General features: G+C 45.1%; 1 protein-coding gene across 1 annotated transcript in view; it reads right to left on the reverse strand.

Moving 5' to 3' along the window:
- fer1l6 (fer-1 like family member 6) overlaps positions 1 to 24,219 on the reverse strand; it is a 133,989-nt gene that overhangs the window by 16,594 nt on the left and 93,176 nt on the right. The window contains exons 30-35 of the mRNA XM_067977315.1: positions 21,818 to 21,937; positions 18,441 to 18,568; positions 17,249 to 17,419; positions 15,669 to 15,823; positions 1,706 to 1,711; positions 1,241 to 1,383 (exon numbers count right to left, since the gene is read on the reverse strand). Coding sequence (XP_067833416.1) covers positions 1,241 to 1,383; positions 1,706 to 1,711; positions 15,669 to 15,823; positions 17,249 to 17,419; positions 18,441 to 18,568; positions 21,818 to 21,937 — 723 coding nt within the window. The remainder of the gene's footprint in view (positions 1 to 1,240; positions 1,384 to 1,705; positions 1,712 to 15,668; positions 15,824 to 17,248; positions 17,420 to 18,440; positions 18,569 to 21,817; positions 21,938 to 24,219) is intronic.

Raw genomic sequence — 24,219 nt, forward strand, 5'->3', positions numbered from 1 at the left:
GTATTCTACGGCAAGTAACTCACCTCCTGACTCCCCAAAGCCTTTCCACCATCTACAAGGCACAAGTCAGGAGTGTGATGGAATAATCTCCACTTGCCTGGATGAGTGCAGCTCCAACAACACTCAAGAAGCTCGACACCATCCAGGACAAAGCAGCCCGCTTGATTGGCACCCCATCCACCACCCTAAACATTCACTCCCTTCACCACCGGCGCACTGTGGCTGCAGTGTGTACCATCCACGGGATGCACTGCAGCAACTCGCCAAGGCTTCTTCGACAGCACCTCCCAAAACCGCGACCTCTACCACCTAGAAGGACAAGGGCAGCAGGCACATGGGAACAACACCACCTGCATGTTCCCCTCCAAGTCACACACCATCCTGACTTGGAAATATATCGCCGTTCCTTCATCGTCACTGGGTCAAAATCCTGGAACTCCCTTCCTAACAGCACTGTGGGAGAACCTTCACCACACGGACTGCAGCGGTTCAAGAAGGCGGCTCACCACCACCTTCTCAAGGGCAATTAGGGATGGGCAATAAATGCCGGCCTTGCCCGCGACGCCCACATCCCATGAACGAATTTTTAAAAACTAACCAACAGCTGCATATTGTTTCTCACCAAACCACATGGATTCATTTTTATTTACAAAATGGAATGAAGAAGCATACTCCACCAGTGCCACTGAATGCCCTAGATCACCAACTGATAGATATTTTTAAATTAAAAAAGTAAATATCCTTTGTCATTTTGCCTCCAGCCAGACAGCAGGAACTTTTCCGTAAGGTTGAGATGGAAAGCTGTAATGGGTTAGGTAAGTTACTAGTCTGCCAGTTCGAAGGTGAAACATGTCCCTCTGTACACAGATAGTGACTTTTTCCATTTTTTTTATAAAGGGAATAGGCCAACCCAAATCTTAAGTTTCAAAGTTCAAGTATTTGGCAAAATATTGCGTGTTGAGTTCAGAATACAGTTTGGCGTCCACCCATAGTTATAACACTGTCTGAAATAAGGCCCGCTAAACTTTAGCTCCCACTATCTCATGATGTGTTTTGTGCTATATTTTGTGACAGTTAATGCATCACACATCTTACCATAATATGCAAAATGACTGGTTCACCAGCATTGTCTTATAATGGAGGTGGGCCATATAAACAAGTCACAAACATCATCAATGGACAAAGTCTTGCTCTGGGCTATCAGCAATCAGGAGCACTGTACAGTTGATATTTAAGTCACCTGTTCTATGCCTGGTTTGTCAGGGTGGTAGAGGGGTCGTGTTTCAATATGTTCAGGAACCAATTTATATCCAACCCCAGGAATCGTTGGCCACTGATGCAACACCGTTAAAGCCAAGTGTTCATGTGATATCACCATTTCATCTAGATTAAAACACAATGGAATGTGCTCAGATCATATGGAAACATTTATTACTACTTAATGGTGGCTGGGTTACACACAAGTTCTAAAATAAATATAAAGAATAACAAGCTTTTCTGCTATAACAGATAAGAACAAAGAAACATTGAATGATAGTCATGATTTTATTTACTTGTGAGCATCACATTTAATTATAGCATGTATAATAGTATAAATTTTTGCAGATACACCTTTATTGCAGTACGATAAGACCACTGCAAGTGGCTGATCCATTTTCATTTCCTCCTTTGTCTTTACCTACCTTCAACACTACCTCAAGTCCACCTGTTTCTGAAACCCTCATTCACACCTTAGTCACCTCTAGGTTCAGTTATTTCAAAATTTTCCTGGCCGGCCTCCCATTCTCCACCCTTCATAAACTTCAGCCAATCCAAAATTCTGCTGCTTGTATCCTATCCTGCACGCAGTCTTGCCTTTCCATCCTCGCTGACCTACATAGGTTCCTGGCCCCTCAATGCCTCAAACTAAAATGATTATCCTTGTGTTTAAATCCATCCAGAGCCTCACCCTTCTCTATTTCTGTAACTTCCTCCAGCCTCCTCTCCTGTACTCTCAATTCCTCTGACTCCGGATTCTTGTGCATCAGTACCCTGTTCAAGAAGATAATCGGTACCCTGTACAAGAAGATAATCAGGACCCTGGCCAAGAAGATAATCGGTACCCTGCACAATAGGATGATCGGTACCCTGTACAAAAGGATAATCGGTACCCTGTACAATAGGATAATCGGTACCCTGTACAAGAGGATAATTGGTACCCTGTACAAAAGGATAATCGGTACCCTGTACAAGAGGATAATTGGTACCCTGTACAAGGGGATAATCAGGACCCTATACAATAGGATAATCGGTACCCTGTACAATGGGATAATCGGTACCCTGTACAAGGGGATAATCGGTACCCTGTACAAGAAGATAATCAGGACCCTGGCCAAGAAGATAATCGGTACCCTGCACAATAGGATAATCGGTACCCTGTACAAAAGGATAATCGGTACCCTGTACAATAGGATAATCGGTACCCTGTACAAGAGGATAATTGGTACCCTGTACAAAAGGATAATCGGTACCCTGTACAAGAGGATAATTGGTACCCTGTACAAGGGGATAATCAGGACCCTATACAATAGGATAATCGGTACCCTGTACAATGGGATAATCGGTACCCTGTACAAGGGGATAATCGGTACCCCGTAAAATAGGATAATCAGGACCCTATACAATAGGATAATCGGTACCCTGTACAATGGGATAATCGGTGCCCTGTACAATAGGATAATTGGTACCCTGTACAAGAGGATAATTGGTACCCTGCACAAGAGGATAATCGGTACCCTGTACAAGAGGATAATCGGTACCCTGTACAAGAGGATAATCGGTACCCTGTACAAGAGGATAATCGATACCCTGTACAAGGGGATAATCGGTACCCTGTATAATAGGATAATCGGTACCCTGGACAAGAGGATAATCGATACCCTGTACAATAGGATAATCGGTAGCCTGTACAATAGGATAATCGGTACCCTGTACAAGAGGATAATCGATACCCTGTACAAGGGGATAATCGGTACCCTGTATAATAGGATAATCGGTACCCTGGACAAGAGGATAATCGATACCCTGTACAATAGGATAATCGGTAGCCTGTACAATAGGATAATCGGTACCCTGTACAAGAGGATAATCGATACCCTGTACAAGGGGATAATCGGTACCCTGTATAATAGGATAATCGGTACCCTGGACAAGAGGATAATCGATACCCTGTACAAGAGGATAATCGGTACCTTGTACAAGAGGATAATCGGTACCATGTACAAGAGGATAATTGGTACCCTGTACAAGGGGATAATCGGTACCCTGTACAAGGGGATAATCGGTACCCTGTATAATAGGATAATCGGTACCCTGTACAAGAGGATAATCGATACCCTGTACAATAGGATAATCGGTACCCTGTACAATAGGATAATCGGTACCCTGTACAAGGGGATAATCGGTACCCTGTACAAGAGGATAATTGATACCCTGTACAATAGGATAATCGGCAGCCTGTACAATAGGATAATCGGTACCCTGTACAAAAGGATAATCGGTACCCTGCACAATAGGATAATCGGTACCCTGTACAATAGGATAATCGGTACCCTGTACAACAGGATAATCGGTACCCTGTACAAGGGGATAATCGGTATCCTGTACAAGGGGATAATCGATACCCTGTACAAGAGGATAATCGATACCCTGTACAAGGGGATAATCGATACCCTGTACAAGAGGATAATCGATACCCTGTACAAGAGGATAATCGGTACCCTGTACAATAGGATAAAAGGTACCCTGTTCAAGAAGATAATCGGTACCCTATACAAGTGGATAATCGGTACCCTGTACAAGAGGATAATCGGTACCCTGTACAATAGCATAATCGGTACCCTGTACAAGAGGATAATCGGTACCCTGTACAAGGGGATAATCGGTATCCTGTACAACAGGATAATCGGTACCCTGTACAAAGGGATAATCGGTATCCTGTACAAGGGGATAATCGCTACCCTGTACAATAGGATAATCGGTACCCTGTACAATAGGATAAAAGGTACCCTGTTCAAGAAGATAATCACTACCCTGTACAATAGCATAATCGGTACCCTGTACAAGAGGATAATCGGTACCCTGTACAAGAGGATAATCGGTACCCTGTACAAGAGGATAATCGATACCCTGTAAAATAGGATAATCGATACCCTGTACAATAGGATAATCGGTACCATGTAAAATAGGATAATCGATACCCTGTACAAGGGGATAATCGGTACCCTGTACAAGGCGATAATCGGTACCCTGTACAATAGGATAATCGGTACCCTGTACAATAGGATAATCGGTACCCTGTACAAGAGGATAATCGGTACCCTGTACAAGGGGATAGTTGGTACCCTGTACAAGAGGATAATTGGTAGCCTGTAAAATAGGATAAGTGGTACCCCGTACAAGGGGATAATCTGTACCCTGTAAAAGGGGATAATCGGTAACATGTATAATAGGATAATCAGTACTCTGCACAAGAGGATAATCAGTACCCTGTACAAGGGGATAATCGATACCCTGTAAAATAAGATAATCAGTATCCTGTACAATGGGATAATCGGTACCCTGTACAAGGGGATAATCGGTACCCTGTACTAGGGGATAATTGGTACCCTGTACAAGAGGATAATCAGTACCCTGTACAAGAGGATAATCAGTACCCTGTACAAGGGGATAATCGGTACCCTGTACAATAGGATAATCGGTACCCTGTACAAGAGGATAATCTGTACCCTGTACAAGAGGATAATCAGTACCCTGTACAAGAGGATAATCGGTACCCTGTACAATAGGATAATCGGTACCCGGTACAATAGGATAATCGGTACCCTGTACAAGAGGATAATCGGTATCCTGTACAAGAGGATAATAGGTATCCTGTACAAGATGATAATCGATACCCTGTACAAGAGGATAATCGTTACCCTGTACAATAGGATAATCGATACCCTGTACAAGAGGATAATCGGTACCCTGTACAATAGGATAATCGATACCCTGTACAAGAGGATAATCGGTATCCTGTACAAGAGGATAATCGGTATCCTGTACAAGAGGATAATCGGTACCCTGTACAATAGGATAATCGATACTCTGTACAAGAGGATAATCGGTACCCTGTACAATAGGATAATCGATACCCTGTACAAGAGGATAATCGGTACCCTGTGCAATAGGATAATCGATACCCTGTACAAGAGGATAATCGATACCCTGTACAAGAGGATAATCGGTATCCTGTACAAGAGGATAATCGGTACCCTGTACAATAGGATAATCGATACTCTGTACAAGAGGATAATCGGTACCCTGTACAATAGGATAATCGGTACCCTGTACAATAGGATAATTGATACCCTGTACAAGAGGATAATCGGTATCCTGTACAAGAGGATAATTGGTACCCTGTACAATAGGATAATCGGTACCATGTGCAATAGGATAATCGATACCCTGTACAAGAGGATAATCGGTATCCTGTACAAGAGGATAATCGGTACCCTGTACAATAAGATAATCGATACCCTGTACAAGAGGATAATCGGTATCCTGTACAAGAGGATAATCGGTACCCTGTACAATAGGATAATCGATACCCTGTACAAGAGGATAATCGGTACCCTGTACAAGAGGATAATCGGTATCCTGTACAAGAGGATAATCGGTACCCGGTACAATAGGATAATCGGTACCCTGTACAAGAGGATAATCGGTATCCTGTACAAGAGGATAATCGGTACCCTGTACAATAGGATAATCGGTACCCTGTACAATAGGATAATCGATACCCTGTACAAGAGGATAATCGGTATCCTGTACAAGAGGATAATCGGTACCCTGTACAAGGGGATAATCGGTACCCTGTACAATAGGATAATCGGTACCCGGTACAATAGGATAATCGGTACCCTGTACAAGGGGATAATCGGTACCCTGTACAATTGGATAATTGGTACCTTGTACAAGGGGATAATCGGTACCCTGTACAATTGGATAATTGGTACCCTGTACAAGGGGATAATCGGTACCCTGTACAATTGGATAATTGGTACCTTGTACAAGGGGATAATCGGTACCCTGTACAAGAGGATAATCGGTACCCTGTACAAGAGGATAATCGATACCCTGTACAAGAGGATAATCGATACCCTGTACAAGAGGATAATCGATACCCTGTACAAGAGGATAATCGATACCCTGTACAAGAGGATAATCGGTACCCTGTACAAAAGGATAATCGGTACCCTGTACAAGAGGATAATCGATACCCTGTACAAGAGGATAATCGATACCCTGTACAAGAGGATAATCGATACCCTGTACAAGAGGATAATCGATACCCTGTACAAGAGGATAATCGGTACCCTGTACAAAAGGATAATCGGTACCCTGTACAAGAGGATAATCGATACCCTGTACAAGAGGATAATCGGTACCCTGTACAAGGGGATAATCGGTACCCTGTACAAGGGGATAATCGATACTCTGTACAATAGGATAATCAGTACTCTGTACAAGGGGATAATCGATACTCTGTACAATAGGATAATCAGTACTCTGTACAAGAGGATAATCGGTACCCTGCACAACAGGATAATCGGTACCCTGTACAAGAGGATAATCGGTGCCCTGTACAATAGGATAATCGGTACCCTATACAAGAGGATAATCGGTACCCTGTACAATAGGATAATCGATACCCTGTACAAGGGGATAATCGGTACCCTGTACAATAGGATAATCGGTACCCTGTACAATAGGATAATCGATACCCTGTACAAGAAGATAATCGGTACCCTGTACAACAGGATAATCGGTACCCTGTACAAGGGGATAATCGGTACCCTGTACAAGGGGATAATCGGTACCCTGTACAAGGGGATAACCGGTACCCTGTTCAAGAGGATAATCGGTACCCTGCACAAGAGGATAATCGGTAACCTGTACAAGGGGATAATCGGTACCCTGTACAATAGCATAATCGGTACCCTGTACACGAGGATAATCGATACTCTGTACAATAGGATAATCAGTACTCTGTACAAGAGGATAATCGGTACCCTGTACAATAGGATAATCGGTACCCTGTTCAAGAAGATAATCGGTACCCTGTACAAGAGGATAATTGGTACCCTGTACAAGGGGATAATCGGTACCCTGTACAATTGGATAATTGGTAACCTGTACAAGGGGACAATCGATACCCTGTTCAAGAAGATAATCGGTACCCTGTACAATTGGATAATCGGTACCCTGTACAAGGGGATAATCGGTACTCTGTACAATTGGATAATCGGTACCCTGTACAAGGGGATAATCGATACCCTGTACAATCGGATAATCGGTACCCTGTAAAATAGGATAATCGGTACCCTGTTCAAGAAGATAATCGGTACCCTGTACAATAGGATAATCGGTACCCTGTCCAATAGGATAATCGGTACCCTGTACAAGGGGATAATTGGTACCCTGTACAAGGGGATAATCGGTTCCCTGTACAAGGGGATAATCGGTACCCTGGACAATAGGATAATCGATACCCTGTACAAGAGGATAATCGATACTCTGTACAAGAGGATAATCGGTACCCTGTACAAGAGGATAATCGGTATCCTGTACAAGGGGATAATCGGTACCCTGTACAATAGGATAATCAATACCCTGTACAAGAGGTAATAATCGGTACCCTTTATAATAGGATAATCGGTACCCTGTACAAGGGGATAATCGGTACCCTGTACAAGGGGATAATCGGTACCCTGTGCAAGAGGATAATTGGTACCCTGTACAAGGGGATAATCGGTACCCTGTACAAGGGGATAATCGGTACCCTGTACAAGGGGATAATCGGTACCCTGTACAAGAGGATAATCGGTACCCTGTACAAGGGGATAATCGGTATCCTGTACAATAGGATAATCGGTACCCTGTACAAGAGGATGATCGGTACCCTGTACAAGAGGATAATCGGTACCCTGTACAAGGGGATAATCGGTACCCTGTACAAGAGGATAATCGGTACCCTGTACAAGGGGATAATCAGTACCCTGTACAATAGGATAATCGGTACCCTGTTCAAGGGGATAATCGATACCCTGTATAATAGGATAATCGGTACCCTATACAAGAGGATAATCGGTACCCTGTACAAGGGGATAATCGGTATCCTGTACAAGAGGATAATCGGTACCCTGTACAAGAGGATAATCGGTACCCTGTTCAAGGGGATAATCGATACCCTGTACAATAGGATAATCGGTACCCTGTACAAGGGGATAATCGGTACGCTGTACAAGGGGATAATTGATACCCTGTACAAGAGGATAATCGATACGCTGTACAAGGGGATAATTGATACCCTGTACAATAGGATAATCGGTACCCTGTACAAGGGGATAATCGGTACCCTGTACAAGAGGATAATCGATACCCTGTACAATAGGATAATCGGTACCCTGTACAAGGGGATAATTGATACCCTGTACAATAGGATAATCGGTACCCTGTACAAGGGGATTATTGATACCCTGTACTAGAGGATAATCGGTACCCTGTACAAGGGGATAATCGGTACGCTGTACAAGGGGATAATCGGTACCCTGTACAAGAGGATAATCGGTGCCCTGTACAAGAGGATAATCGGTACCCTGTACAAGAGGATAATCGGTATCCTGTACAAGGGGATAACCGGTACCCTGTACAATAGGATAATCGGTACCCTGTACAAGGGGATAATCTGTACCCTGTACAAGGCGATAATCGGTACCCTGTACAAGAGGATAACCGGTACCCTGTACAATAGGATAATCGGTACCCTGTACAATAGAATAATCGGTACCCTGTACAATAGGATAATCGGTAGCCTCTACAAGGGGATAATCGGTACCCTGTACAAGAGGATAATCGGTACCCTGTACAAGGGGATAATCGGTACCCTGTACAATAGGATAATCGGTACCCTGTACAAGGGGATAATCGGTACCCTGTACAATAGGATAATCGGTACCCCGTACAAGGGGATAATCGGTACCCTGTACAAGGGCATAATCGGTTACCTGCACTCAGGCATAATCGGTGCCCTGTAAAATAGGATAATCAGTACTCTGTTCAAGGGGATAATTGATACCCTGTACAAGGGCATAATTTGTACCCTGTATAAGGCGATAATCGGTCCCCTATAAAATAGGACAATCGGTACCCTGTACAAGAGGATAATCGGTACCCTGTTCAAGAAGATAATCGGTACCCTGTACAATAGGATAATCGGTACCCTGTACAAGGGGATAATCGGTACCCTGTACAATAGGATAATCGGTACCCTGTACAAGGGGATAATCGGTACCCTGTACAATAGGATAATCGGTACCCTGTACAAGGGGATAATCGGTACCCTGTACAATAGGATAATCGGTACCCTGTAGAAGAAGATAATCGGTACCCTGTACAAGGGGATAATCGGTACTCTGTTCAAGGGGCTAATCGTTACCCTGTACAATAGGATAATTAATACCCTGTACAACGGGATAATCGATACCCTGTACAACGGGATAATCGATACCCTGTATAATAGGATAATCGATACCCTGCACAAGGCGATAATCGGTACCCTGTTCAAGGGGCTATTTGGTACCCTGTATAATAGGATAATCAATACCCTGTACAACGGGATAATCGATACCCTGTGCAAGGGGATAATCGGTACCCTGTACAAGGGGATAATCGGTACCCTGTACAATAGGATAATCGGTAGCCTGTACAATAGCATAATCGGTAGCCTGTACAATTGGATAATCGGTAGCCTGCACAATAGGATAATCGGTACCCTGTACAATAGGATAATCGGTAGCCTGTACAATAGCATAATCGGTAGCCTGTACAATTGGATAATCGGTAGCCTGCACAATAGGATAATCGGTTCCTAGTTCAAGGGGATAGTCGATACCCTGTACTCCAGCATCAAATCCCTTACATAGAAAATAGGAGCAAGAGTAGGCCATTCGGCCCTTTAGGCCTGCTGTGCCATTCAAAATGATCACGGCTAATTTTCTAACTCAGTACCCTGTTCCCGCTTTTTCCCCATATCCCTTGATCCCTTTAGCATTAAGAAATATATCTATCTCCTTCTTGAATACATCTAATGACTTGGCCTCCCCTGCCTTCTGTGGTAGAGAATTCCACAAGTTCACCACCCTCTGAGTGAAGAAATTTCTCCTCATCTCGGTTCTAAATGGCATACCCCGTATCCTGAGACTGTGACCCCTGGTTCTGGACTCCCCAGCCATCGGGAACATCCTCCCTGCATCTAGTCTGTCTAGTCCTGTTAGAATTTTGTATGTTTCGATGAGATCACCTCTCATTCTTCTAAACTCTAGTGAATATATGTAAGGAATCTTACAACACCAGGTTATAGTCCAACAAATTTATTTTAAAATCACAAGCTTTCGGAGATTATCTCCTTCGTCAGATGAATGAATGAAAAGGTTCTCAAATCGCATATCTTATACTATGTTGGGACAGCATCACACCAATCAAAAGGTGTCGTTGTTATTCAAACAGGCCAGTCATGGAGAACAGCACGTCCCAATACACTAGATATACATTGTGTCTATTACACAGACAGGCAGAAAGAAACTCAAAATGGCAGAGAGAGAGAGAGAGAGAGAATTTTTAAAAGCATATAAATTTTTTCCCCCTTTTTGCTGGTGGGGTTACGTGTAGCGTGACATGAACCCAAGATCCCGGTTGAGGCCGTCCTCATGGGTGCGGAACTTGGCTATCAACTTCTGCTCGACGATTTTGCGTTGTCGTGTGTCTCGAAGGCCGCCTTGGAGAACGCTTACCCGAAGATCGGTGGCTGAATGTCCTTGAGTGCTAAAGTGTTCCCCGACTGGGAGGGAACCCTCCTGTTTGGCGATTGTTGCGCGGTGTCCGTTCATCCGTTGTCGCAGCGACTGCATGGTCTCGCCAATGTACCATGCTCTGGGGCATCCTTTCCTGCAACGTATGAGGTAAACAACGTTGGCCGAGTCACAGGAGTATGAACCATGTACCTGGTGGGTGGTGTCCTCTCGTGTGATGGTGGTATCCGCGTCCATGATCTGGCATGTCTTGCAGAGGTTACCGTGGCAGGGTTGTGTGGTGTCGTGGACGCTGTTCTCCTGAAAACCGGGTAACTTGCTGCGAGCGATGGTCTGTTTGAGGTTGGGTGGCTGTTTAAAGGCGAGCAGTGGAGGCGTGGGGATGGCCTTAGCGAGGTGTTCGTCGTCATCGATGACATGTTGAAGGCTGCGGAGAACATGGTGTAGTTTCTCCGCTCCAGGGAAGTACTGGACGACGAAGGGTACTCTGTTGGTTGCGTCCCGTGTTTGTCTTCTGAGGAGGTCTATGCGATTCTTCGCTGTGGCCCGTCGGAACTGTCGATCGACAAGTCGAGCGTCATATCCCGTTCTTACGAGGGCGTCTTTCAGCGTCTGTAGGTGTCCATCGCGTTCCTCCTCGTCTGAGCAGATCCTGTGTATTCGTAGGGCCTGTCCATAGGGGATGGCCTCTTTGACGTGGTTGGGGTGGAAGCTGGAAAAGTGGAGCATCGTGAGGTTGTCCGTGGGCTTGCGGTAGAGTGAGGTGCTGAGGTGCCTGTCTTTGATGGAGATTTGTGTGTCCAAGAAAGAAACCGATTCTGAGGAGTAGTCCATGGTGAGTTTGATGGTGGGACAACCTCACGATGCTCCACTTTTCCAGCTTCCACCCCAACCACGTCAAAGAGGCCATCCCCTATGGACAGGCCCTACGAATACACAGGGTCTGCTCAGACGAGGAGGAACGCGATGGACACCTACAGACGCTGAAAGACGCCCTCGTAAGAACGGGATATGACGCTCGACTTGTCGATCGACAGTTCCGACGGGCCACAGCGAAGAATCGCATAGACCTCCTCAGAAGACAAACACGGGACGCAACCAACAGAGTACCCTTCGTCGTCCAGTACTTCCCTGGAGCGGAGAAACTACACCATGTTCTCCGCAGCCTTCAACATGTCATCGATGACGACGAACACCTCGCTAAGGCCATCCCCACGCCTCCACTGCTCGCCTTTAAACAGCCACCCAACCTCAAACAGACCATCGTTCGCAGCAAGTTACCCAGTTTTCAGGAGAACAGCGTCCACGACACCACACAACCCTGCCACGGCAACCTCTGCAAGAAATGTCAGATCATCGACACGAATACCACCATCACACGAGAGGACACCACCCACCAGGTACATGGTTCATACTCCTGTGACTCGGCCAACGTTGTTTACCTCATACGTTGCAGGAAAGGATGCCCCGGAGCATGGTACATTGGCGAGACCATGCAGACGCTGCGACAACGGATGAACGGACACCGCGCAACAATCGCCAAACAGGAGGGTTCCCTCCCAGTCGGGGAACACTTTAGCAGTCAAGGACATTCAGCCACCGATCTTCGGGTAAGCGTTCTCCAAGGCGGCCTTCGAGACACACGACAACGCAAAATCGTCGAGCAGAAGTTGATAGCCAAGTTCCGCACCCATGAGGACGGCCTCAACCGGGAACTTGGGTTCATGTCACGCTACACGTAACCCCACCAGCAAAAAGGGGGAAAAATTTATATGTTTTTTAAAATTCTCTCTCTCTCTCTCTCTCTCTCTCTGCCATTTTGAGTTTCTTTCTGCCTGCCTGTGTAATAGACACAATGTATATCTAGTGTACTGGGACGTGCTGTTCTCCGTGACTGGCCTGTTTGAATAACAACGACACCTTTTGATTGGTGTGATGCTGTCCCAACATAGTATAAGATATGCGATTTGAGAAACTTTTCATTCATCTGACGAAGGAGATAATCTCCGAAAGCTTGTGATTTTAAAATAAATTTGTTGGACTATAACCTGGTGTTGTAAGATTCCTTACATTTGTCCACCCCAGTCCATCACCGGCATCTCCACATCATGGCTACTAGTGAATATAGGCCTAGTCGACCCAATCTCTCCTCATACGTCAGTCCTGCCATCCCAAGAATCAGTCTGGTAAACCTTCGTTGCACTCCCTCCATGGCAAGGACATCCTTCCTCAGATAAGGAGACCAAAACTGCACACAATACTCCAGATGTGGTCTCACCAAGGCCCGGTATAACTGCAGTTAGACATTTGTGCTCCTGTACTCAAATCCTCTTGCAATGAAGGCCAACATACCATTCGCCTTCCTAACTGCTTGCTGCACCTGAATGCTTGCTTTCAGCAACTGGTGTACAAGGACACCCAGGTCTCGTTGCACCTCCCCTTTCCCCAATCTATCACTATTCAGATAATAATCTGCCTTTCTGTTTTACAACCAAAGTGGATAACCTCACATTTATCCATGTTAAACTGCATCTGCCATGTTCTTGCCCACTCACCCAACTTGTCTAAATCACATTGGAGCCTCTGTGCATCCGCCTCACAGCTCACATTCCACCCCAGCTTTGTGTCGTCTGCAAACTTGGAAATGTTACATTTAGTTCCATCATCCAAATCATTGATATATATTGTAAATAGCTGGGGCCCAAGCACTGATCCCTGCAATACCCCACTAGTCACAGCCTGCCAACCAGAAAAAGACCCATTTATTCCTACTCTCTGTTTCCTGTTTGTTAACCAATTCTCAATCCATGCCAGTATATTCCCCCCAATCCCATGTGCTTTAATTTTGCACACTAACCTCTTGTGTGGGACTTAATCAAAAGCCTTCTGAAAATCCAAGTACACCACATCCACTGGTTCTCCCCTATCTATTCTACTAGTTACATCCTCAAAAAACTCCAGTAGATTTATTAAGCATGATTTCCCTTTCATATACCCATGCTGACTTTGTCCAATCCTGTTAATGCCCTCCAAGTGTTCTGTTATCACATCTTTTATAATAGACTCTGGCATTTTCCCCCACTACTGATGTTAGGCTAACTGATCTGTAATTCCCTGTTTTTTCTCTCCCTCCTTTTTTAAATAGTGGGGTCACATTTGCCACCCTCCAATCTGTAGGAACTGTGCCAGAGTCTATAAAATTTTGGAAGATGATCACCAATGTATCCACTATTTCCAGGGCCACTTCCTTTAGTTCTCTGGGATGTAGACTATCAGGCCCTGGGGATTTGTTAGCCTTTCGCCCCATTTATTTCTCTAGCACTATTTTTTTACTAATACTGGTTTCCTTCAGTTCCTCCCTCTCACGAGACCCTTGGTTCCCTAACATTTCTGGAAGGTTATTTGTGTCCTCCTTTGTGAAGACAGAACCAAAGTGTGTGTTTAATTGTTCTGCCATTTCTTTGTTCCCCATTATAATTTCCCCCATTTCTGAATGTAAGGGACCTACATTTGTCTTCACTAATCTTTTTCTCTTGACATATTTATGGAAGCTTTTACAGTCAGTTTTTATGTTCCTTGCAAGTTTACCCTCATACTCTATTTTTCCCCTCTTAATCAATCTCTTTGTCCTCCTTTGCTGAATTCTGAACTGCTCCCAATCCTCAGGCTTGCCGCTTTTTCTGGCAATTTTATATGTCTCCTCTTCGGATCTAATACTATCCCTAATTTCTTTTGTAAGCCACGGTTGAGCCACCTTTCCTGTTTTATTTTTGTGCCAGACAGGAATGAATAATTGCTGTAATTCCTGCACACGTTCTTTAAATATTAGCCATTGCCTATCCACCGTCATCCCTTTTAGTAAAGTCCCCCGATCTATCATAGCCAACTCGCACCTCATTACCATCTCAGCTAAGTGATGACATGTCATAGTCGAAAGAAGAAACAAACAAAAATATAAAAAGAGAAAGAAAGGATCAGCATTTATATAGAGCCACAGGAGGCAAAGTGCTTCACAGCCGCTGCAGTACTTTTGAAGTGTCATCACTGTTGTAATGTTGGGAAAAGCAGCAGCCAATTTGCACACAGCAAGATCCCGCAAACAGCAGTGAGTAAATGACCAGCTGATCTATTTTATTGATGTTGGTTAAGGGGTAAATATTGGCCAGGACACCAGGGAGAACTCCACATGAAGATCCCATGATACTTCAAGTAATACCATGGGATCTTTTACATTCACCTGAGAGGGCAGACGGGACCTTGGCTTAACATCTTATCTGACTGACGGCACCTCCGACACTGCAGCACTCCCTCGTGTGAGCCGAGATTACATGCTCAAGTATTGGGTTGGGGCTTGAACCCACGACCTCTGACCCAGAGGCGAGGGTACTACCAGGGAGCCAAAAATGAACATACGAAACTGAATCTGTGCTTTGATCCTGCGTATTATATACTTATATCAGTTTAGTGATCACATTGCTTGTTGTTTTTTTTATGAACACGTCAATCCACTGTGTTTAAAGGCCCTAATGTGCAGACTATCTCCTGTTAATTAGCTCTGCCTGCTTGGTGAGACTGCTGGAGAGGTCAGAAAAAAAGGCACCACAGCCCAAAGTGAGTTGAAGGATGTTCAGATTCAATCTCAGTTTCATGTCAATCTCAAAACCTGGTATAAAATGACCGGTTACAATATTGGCACGGAGAAGTGTTACAATCCCCAATGTTATTTTTGATCTCTCTCAGTTCCAGGTTCTTATTAATATAAATGTAGACATTCACCTTCCTCCATAAAGGTCGTTTTGCCCAAGAAGACTCTGCCTTCCACCTCAATCTCTCCCGACCTGAAGCAGGGTACATGCAAACCATTTTCCTTACACATTCTGGCCAGGATCTCAGTTGGTTTCATGGCATCACGCCACGCATTGTAACCTTCCCTGCAATTGAAGAAGAGTCTGTTACAAATACAGTCGAAAGAGGTGACCAATAATCTTTCTGGCGGTTGGGTAAATTTTGCTAGCTTTTGAATCTATTAGGAGACTGCTGATGGTCCAAAACAAACCAGGTACTTCTAATCTATCTCTCCTTTGATTGTTTAAGCCAGGTAGGAGAATGTGCAATGCCTCAACACATGTATATCATTTCACAAATACACTGAGCATGGCCCATTGGAGGACTACAGTAGCATTTCATAATTAAAAGTAACACTGATGTCTCAGTTGTTGAATGCACTGCCCATTGAGGAAATAATACCAGAAATATCCCACCTTCAATCCCTGCTCTGGGCTAAAGTAGCTGATCTAAGCTGAGGCCTTAGTAGGGAAACTACAATTGGCTTATATGCTGCTGGGTTAGGGAGGGTAAAATCAGCCAAGGTTCCCACTCCTGATCACTGTCCAGTGACCCCTGCCAGAAGGTGGTGTGTGTGGGAATTAAGCGAGGACATGCTTGGGTCTGGTTGTGATACTGCACACCATGGCCAAATATCTTGCTGTGGGCATACGAATGAAGAATGGTACGAGAGGGCAGGCAGCTCCTGTGACACTGTACTCCAGCAGGAATCGGGCTTTCGGGAAAGGAAGAAAACTGGGAGGTGAGGAGGGGGAAATCAGGAAAAAGAACTAATAACTAATCAATGGTAACAGCTCTAACTGGGTATTTGAGTTTAGGGATGGCATCAAGATATGCAGAAAAGGAGGCTGTTGCTATGGAGTTGCCTTAACAAATTTTTAAGAGAAAGAGCATTTTATGATATCAGACATAATTGGCGAGTTGAATATACAAGGTTGTTATAATTCAGTAATGAGAAGCCTACAGCAAATGTACATGTGGTGCCAAGATGCCCAATTTTGCTAATGATATGAATCCCTCTGTTTTCCCCCCAGTCCCCCTTGATCTTGCTGGGCTGTGCACCTATTGTGCCCAACAAGACCTTTGTAAAGCCAGCAACAGCAGCCCAGTGACGATAATGCCTCCAATTTTCCCTCCCCAAGGCAGCATGTTTGAACTCAGAGGAATTGGGGCTTTAATATGTGCCCTTCCACATGTCTTCCCCACCCTGGCACTCCAATATGCCGTGTCACCACACTGCCCAGGACATGCAAATCAGTGATCTACTAAGATCATTTACACCGAGCTTATCCTTACCTGTCATACTTGTATAGTGATGTGGAGATGCCGGTGATGGACTGGGGTGGACAAATGTAAGGAGTCTTACAACACCAGGTTATAGTCCAACAGTTTTATTTGAAATCACAAGACTCCTTATACTTGTATAGTAACACAGACATCACTGTCTTTTCTGTAAAAGTGTTTTTAAATCTCTAGCCTAAAAGAATAATTTATAATAAGCACATCCTTACATCTCGTATTTGTACGGTAACCCGCAGGTCGCTCTGTGTTTGCTGTAAAAGCGGTTCTCCAGATCAATTTTTGTTTCTCCAATAAAATCATCTGTTCCAACCAAGTCAAAATCATAGATAGTTATTGTGAGCAGAGTTTCCATTGGGAATGTGGCCTCAATCTCATAGGACCTGGGAGGTGAAGGAAAGAATTATTGTGCAAGAGATGGTTTCCCCCAAAATAGTTAGAAAATTTTAAATTAGTAATTTGAACAATAACTTATTAAGCTTAAAGAAACAGAGCTCCAGATTTTGGAAGGTCCAGACCTATCGATGGGACCAGGCCGTACTTTTGCAAGGGTTCTGTCTCAAGTAGATTTAATTTCTGAGTAAACATAGCCAAGAACTCGCTGTAGGGCTGGGGTCGTGTCTAATTAATGAATCGTGAAATGAGGTGATGCAAATACACTCAAACTTATGGTTCCTTCCACAGTTCTGGATATGGCTTCTGAGTCAAATGATTGTAATTCTTTTTCTATCAGGACGCTGTGTATTACAAGGAGGTATATTGGACTACAGTATTGCATTGGCCTTGAGACAAAATTACAGTAAATGGGTATTTATCCAATTTGAAATGTATTGAACTAATACTAAAACTTTCCAATATGCCATACGATTATCTGTAAGAGGTGGCCTTACATGACTTTTGGATTCACAGTGGCAGCAGAGTCTACTTTTAAAGTACATTTTAAAAATCAGCCTTGAAACGAAGGCATCCTTCTGCAGCATCACATTATCTTTACTGATCGAAACAAGCTTTAGTGTCTCATTGCTGCCTTTAAGCTGGTAAGTGCACACATTCCAGTGCGCAGGGACAGAGGGTTGTGAGTGGGCAGTGTAACCGTGCCCTGCTAGCCGTCCAAATGGTATCAGGTCTGTACCAGGCAGTGCAATGTAGTGAAAGGTAACTCTTCACATCACCATTCTCACTACATTCACTTCTGACTCGTAACGTTAAACCTAGTTCGGTGTTGTCAACTCAAGTGCGGCTCAGCACACAGGAGTGCTGAATTGACCCTCTAATCTGTACCTTAACTGATTACCTATGAGCTAGGAACATGTAGCAGAGCAAGTCAGACAATAACTAACACAGACATGCAAACACGAACGCAGACACACACACACACACTCTCGCACACAAACATCTTCTGACCTTCCAAACAGTGGATTTAGCTGTTTAGGGATGTAATTGTCACGATCCTTAATTTCAGTCTTTCCAAGTTGCAGGACAATGTAAGGGTCAGCCTTGCCATCAGGGTCAGCTGGGTGTAGATTCTGAGCCTAATGCAGGTTAAACAGTAAATAAAAACACAGAATTATATTTGAATAAGTAATCATGAAACACATTGGGGGTTAAATTGGATAACCCGCGAAAACGTGAGTGGGGATCGCAGTACGCGATTAACCAGCGCCTGTACACAGCGATACTGGCAGCACATTAAATTTGTGCTGCCTGCTGATTTAAATGATGATGTGGAGATGCCGGTGATGGACTGGGGTTGACAATTGTAAACAATTTTACAACACCAAGTTATAGTCCAGCAATTTTATTTTAAATTCACAAGCTTTCGGAGATTTCCTCCTTCCTCAGGCAAATGTTGGCTGAGGAAGGCTGTGCTGGCTGGCTGCGCGCAGCCAGCACAGCCTGCGATGTTCATTGCCTGCACGCATCAGCAGAGGTCCCGACATATTTCCCGGTGTTTATGAGTAAAATCTATGGTGCGTTTCAATAATTAGTCAGTAAACTCAACTGTCCCATAAGTTGCTGAACACTGCATTTCACTGTGAATGATGGATGTGCAGTTTGAATCAATAGATATCTCCACTTAATGCATGAAAATACCGCTGAACTACACAATGAAAACAGTTCTTAAAATTAAATCTGCTAACTTGTGCTTTATTTATGTTCACTCATGAGTACGACTGGGGAAGGAGGAAATAGGCTGTGCCCCAAGATCTTTCCGAAAATACCACTTCAAAAATGCCTGGAATTTAAATGCTAATACTACTTAAAGGCAGCCTGCACCTCTTAAAGGGGAGGTGCACTGTGGATTGCTTTGGAAATTGTTTTGTGAAGATGTCTCAACCTGCGAGAGAGCATGCACCAAGGTTTTCTGATAATGCACTGGAGGCTTTGTGCAATAGGCGGAGAGAAGGAGGGTAGGAGGGACATCCTATATCCGTAGGGGTGCAGGATGCCCTCCAGACATATGCTCAGGAGGCAGTGGGAGGCAGAAGCGGCAGGGGTCAATGCCAGGACTATAGCTCCAAGAACATGGATGCAGTGCAGGAAGAAGTTCAATGATCTGACACGAGTTGTCAAGGTGAGTGAGTTCAATCTTCAAATGGCATATCCTACCAACTGCACCACTAGCCTCATCCGCTGCCCCCCCATTACCCACCCACCGACAATCTCTATCAATCAGTACTTAACCCCTCAATTCATATGGTTTACCTCACCCTCACACACTTAGCACTGTTGCAAGCCTCACACCCACAACTCACAGCTTGCACACTGGCAGCTATTCAACCATGACAACCATATCACCCAATCATCTTGCAGAACATTCACTGACGCACTGATTCTTTCTTTCAGGAGAAGGTGGTGCATAACAGAAGGCAGCAAGAAACAACTGGAGGAGGACAGGCCCGCCTACACATTTTAACCCCCATGGAGGAGGCAGTGCTGGCCATCATGAGAAGGGACATCGCTGAGGCCGCGGCCACTGGTGACGCTGATGGGATCGATGATGAGGGTCTCTGCACATCTAATCCTCCTTCTCTCTTCCCATGTCTCCCTCATCCCACAATCTCTTCTGACTCGCGTGTTGCAGATGATGTAAGTACGCTCGTCTTACCTTCTCCTCTCCCTTTGTCATTTCTGATACCCAAGAACTGGAGCCTTCCCAGTCAGAAGAGGCAGAGGAAGAAGACAGTGATGATAAAGAGAAACCATCACTCGATCTTACACTCACAGCCACCAGCTCAGAGACTGACACTGGGCGTACTTAAGAGGCTAAGATAGAGGAGGGATCTGATCGTGGTGAGACACCGGGCACAAGTGCACAGGAGCCGGGGCGGGGGGAACGGATACCACAGGTGTCAGCTCACCGAAGGGCGAGGTCGTTCACTAGTTCTGCTGCAGAGAATTCAGATGACGACTTTGATGGGACAGGCTACAGAAGGAGGCTGATGGGCGTACACCACCAAATGCTTGGTGCACTGGAAAGCCTGCCAGAAAGCCTGCACACAATGTCACGGGGCGTGGAGGAGTCCAGCTCCAACTTGGCACAGGGCTTTGAACAGAGCTTGGAGCCCATCCTTTCCCACATGGAACGGGTGGTCACTTCCATCAGCGCACCTGTGGAACCCACTATGATGCAGCGTCTGATGACTGATGTCACAGCTTCCATCAAAGGTTTGACTGCTGCTATTGTGATTCTGGGTTCCACTGTGGAACGGGGCTTCCAGGGTGTTACACCAGTCCAGCAGTCTGTTCTCCAGCAGATCACCAGGATTGCTGAGATACTGTCCCAGGAGAGTGGCAGTGGTGTCATGGAAGACGAACCTGCTGTCCTCTCTCGGGACGACAGCATTGCTGCTCCCATCCCTGCCACTCCACCAGTGCCCTGTCAGCCAGCCAGCCCACTCCCTTATCCAAGTATAGGAAACCTCCAGAAATACATACAAATGCACCAGCAGCCAGAAGAAATAATCCAGCAACTAACCGGTAACCACTTCATTATCCCTTGAAATAATGCTGGTGAGGGGTCTTTCTTGCCGTTTAGGTCATGTTCAGCTGTGCGAGGTTAAGGCAATGCATTGGATGGAGTGTGGAGTTCCAAAATAGCAGCATTGCCTTTAAATCAGTATCGCACACTGATCCGCGTCACATTCTCCCTACTGGTGGTCATTAGGCTCGCGCGCAAACTCCTTTACCAAGATGGCGTCCTGCGCACTTCCTGTCAGAAGCTCATGTCAGACCCCATTTTCAAGGCTTAGATGTCTGCGTAGCGCCTAAAAAACGGGCGCTACATGACCCAATTTCACCCCCATTGGCTTTAACATATAACTTTGTAACAATACTGCCACGGGCTGTCTTCACCAGGCCAGGAATTGCAGCAGAAATTATCTTCAATGATTTCTTTACAAAAGAATGAGTTAACAATGAATAACCGGAATATGAAAGCATGAGTCAACATGTTTTGTAAAGTTGTTTTGGGATCTTTGCAAATAAAGAAGATAACTTTCCTCTCCTTGGTGAAATGTTTCTGTCAGAATCTGTGGCCCCTTCATCAGAGCCACTTCTATATGTGAAACATTAACTTCTCTTTTCTCTCCACGGATGCTGACTGACACGCTGGGTGTTTTGAGCATATACTGTTTCTGTTTCAGATTTCCAGCATTTGTAGTTTTTTGCTTTGTCCTTAGACTCATTTCCGTGGTGTCCATAAATCTCATTAAAAGCTGGAGAAGTGGGGGTGAGGTTATATTTGAAGGTAAGTGAGAAGAAACCTCCATGTTACTTACTGCGACAATGTAGACTCTGATTAAAACTTTGACTGAGGTGTTTGATGGCATTCCCTGCAAAATGTGGCATTGTCCATCTGTCTCATGATCATCACGGCATTTCGACACGCAGAATGAACCCTGAAGAGAGAAGTAAAGAAGGCTTTTTAGACTGTTATCCCATTGGGACAGGAGAAATAGAATGCTCATGTGTAGAAGAGTTCCCGACTGTCTCGTCTTTGGCCCTCCATTGGCCACGATACTCCTGCAGCTGCTCAATCACACCCTCACCTCCACCTTTGGCGTCCGGTCCACCAAAGCCTCGATTTTAAAATTCTCATCCTCGTGTTAAAATTCTCATCCGCGTGCTCAAATCCCTCCATGGTCTCGCCTCTCCCTATCTCTGAAACCTCCTTCAGCCTTCCTGCAACCCTCCTCCAACTCTGCGTTCCTCCAACTCTGGCCTTCTGTGTGCCCCCCCCACTTCCTTCGCCCCACCATTGGCGGCCGTGCCCGCGCTCGGCCTTTGAGAGGTAGGTGTCCACCTTAGACAGATTGATGGAGCTGATGAATTGGGTCTTTCAAGGCGTCAATCATCTTCTGCAGTCGGCTCTCCCGCAGATCACTGGAAGTCCTGGGCCCCAGCCCCGTTGGAGCGGCAGTGGCGCAACGGGGGCAGCACGTGTTGCCCTCTCGCAGGATGTCAACCATGTCTGCTTCTTCGCCACGTCCTCGATCAATACCAACCACGGTGCCAGAAAACCTGCCGAACCAGACTGCCTCCCAGCAGCCAAAGTGTTGCAGTCTGCAGCCGGGCCCTCAGAGGCTCGGGCCCCGAGAAGTTCACCGGCCACGAGCATCTCAAGAGTTCCCCACATGAGCAGCAGCTGCCTGCCACCAGCTCTGCTGAAGCCACTGGGGGAGCACCTCTTGGAGTAGTTGAGTTAGTAAACCTTCTTTTAAGAAGGGTTGTCGCTTGGGTGACAAAAGAATTCGCTACAATATTGTGTTTGGAATTAAAATCAAAAAACCTTATTACATTTAGAATGTTGGTCTATGGTTTCTTCTCATTACAGCTCCTCAGTCTGCGCTGTCAGAAAGATGTTGACATGGAGGTCAGCTGAATGATTTCAATGTTCTTCAATGCAGAATAAATGGAGTGGTGAGGGGACGGTTAATGATGTGGGGCTTTTTCTGACTTTTCAGGTAAGGGGATTGAGGAGGTCACCAAAAGCGCTGCTCCATCAACTGCTCCTTGGCCTTGACCAGTATTGAACCTGGGCCCAGTTAAAATCACCTTGGGGTCCAAATGATGTCATCGGACCCCTATTTGAATTTATTCATGAGGCACGGGTAAGATTTCTACCAGAGTCCGCAGTGGAGTTAATACGGTGGTCGGTGAGTTACAGTGGGTACAAAGCGGTAGGTCGATTTTCATGTCAGGAGGGAGATGAAAATAGTCAGAGGACTTGGATCTCAACGTGGAGCAAGCTAGATGGGCTGAAGGAATTACGCTCATTCATACTTTCCAATGTTCCTGCGATTAGCCAATTATTTCCCAGTCTAACCCTGGCAAATTCATCTCTTGAATTGTAATTTTTTTTTTCCTAATTACCATAGAACACAAGCAATGATGATAAATCAGGACACACATACCATAACTTTACAGTTTTTAATGGTGCATTTACTTCACAGCACTGCTTAGTGGCAGCCCTGGCTTGGGTTGTACTGTAATGGAATTGAGGTGGTGTTAGAATAGCTGAGACCCATCTCAAGATCCAGGGTGGTCTTTCCAGACTACCCTGGAGGTAGCAGCAACGTATACCATTGTGTCCTATGACACTGATGGCCATTTTCTCTGGCTGTGGCCAGGCCAAGGGCTCAGCTCTCCTGTACAGTCCGTCAGTGTGGTTTCCTGTTTGCTAGCTCCCATAGACTTTTCCCCAGACGTTAGGGAAGGTGACATTTAAACAACCGTGTCTGTGCAAACTGCTTTAATTAAATTTTTCAAACTTCACTTGTGGATCACCTGTGGCATTGCTCATCGTCAAAAAAATCTGAGGATATAAATAAAAGGTCTCAGGCTGGACTCGTGCAACAGGGGAAGGGGACAGGCAAGGAGTTATACCTGGATTTCACGCTGCATGGTATGGCAAGGTCTTCTTCCGAAAATTTTGCTTGTTTTATTTCTTCTCTCTTTTCCCCTTCCTTTCTTCTCCTTCCTTTCTTTTCTAGTGTCCCTTCTTCTTTTATCCACCCCTTTAGCTTTTGTCTGTTTTCCCCTTATCTCCTTCCCACTTAATTCTTCTTCTTCCTTCTCCCTTGAATTTTTATTTCTATCCTGTGTGGGACGCACAGTCCTCCGATCCTGAATCACGCTGCATAAGTCTCTGCACCGAGAGCACTAATTCATAAAATCTACC

The sequence above is a fragment of the Heptranchias perlo genome, chromosome 3 (genome assembly GCF_035084215.1).
Source record: "Heptranchias perlo isolate sHepPer1 chromosome 3, sHepPer1.hap1, whole genome shotgun sequence".
Lineage (NCBI taxonomy): Eukaryota > Metazoa > Chordata > Chondrichthyes > Hexanchiformes > Hexanchidae > Heptranchias > Heptranchias perlo.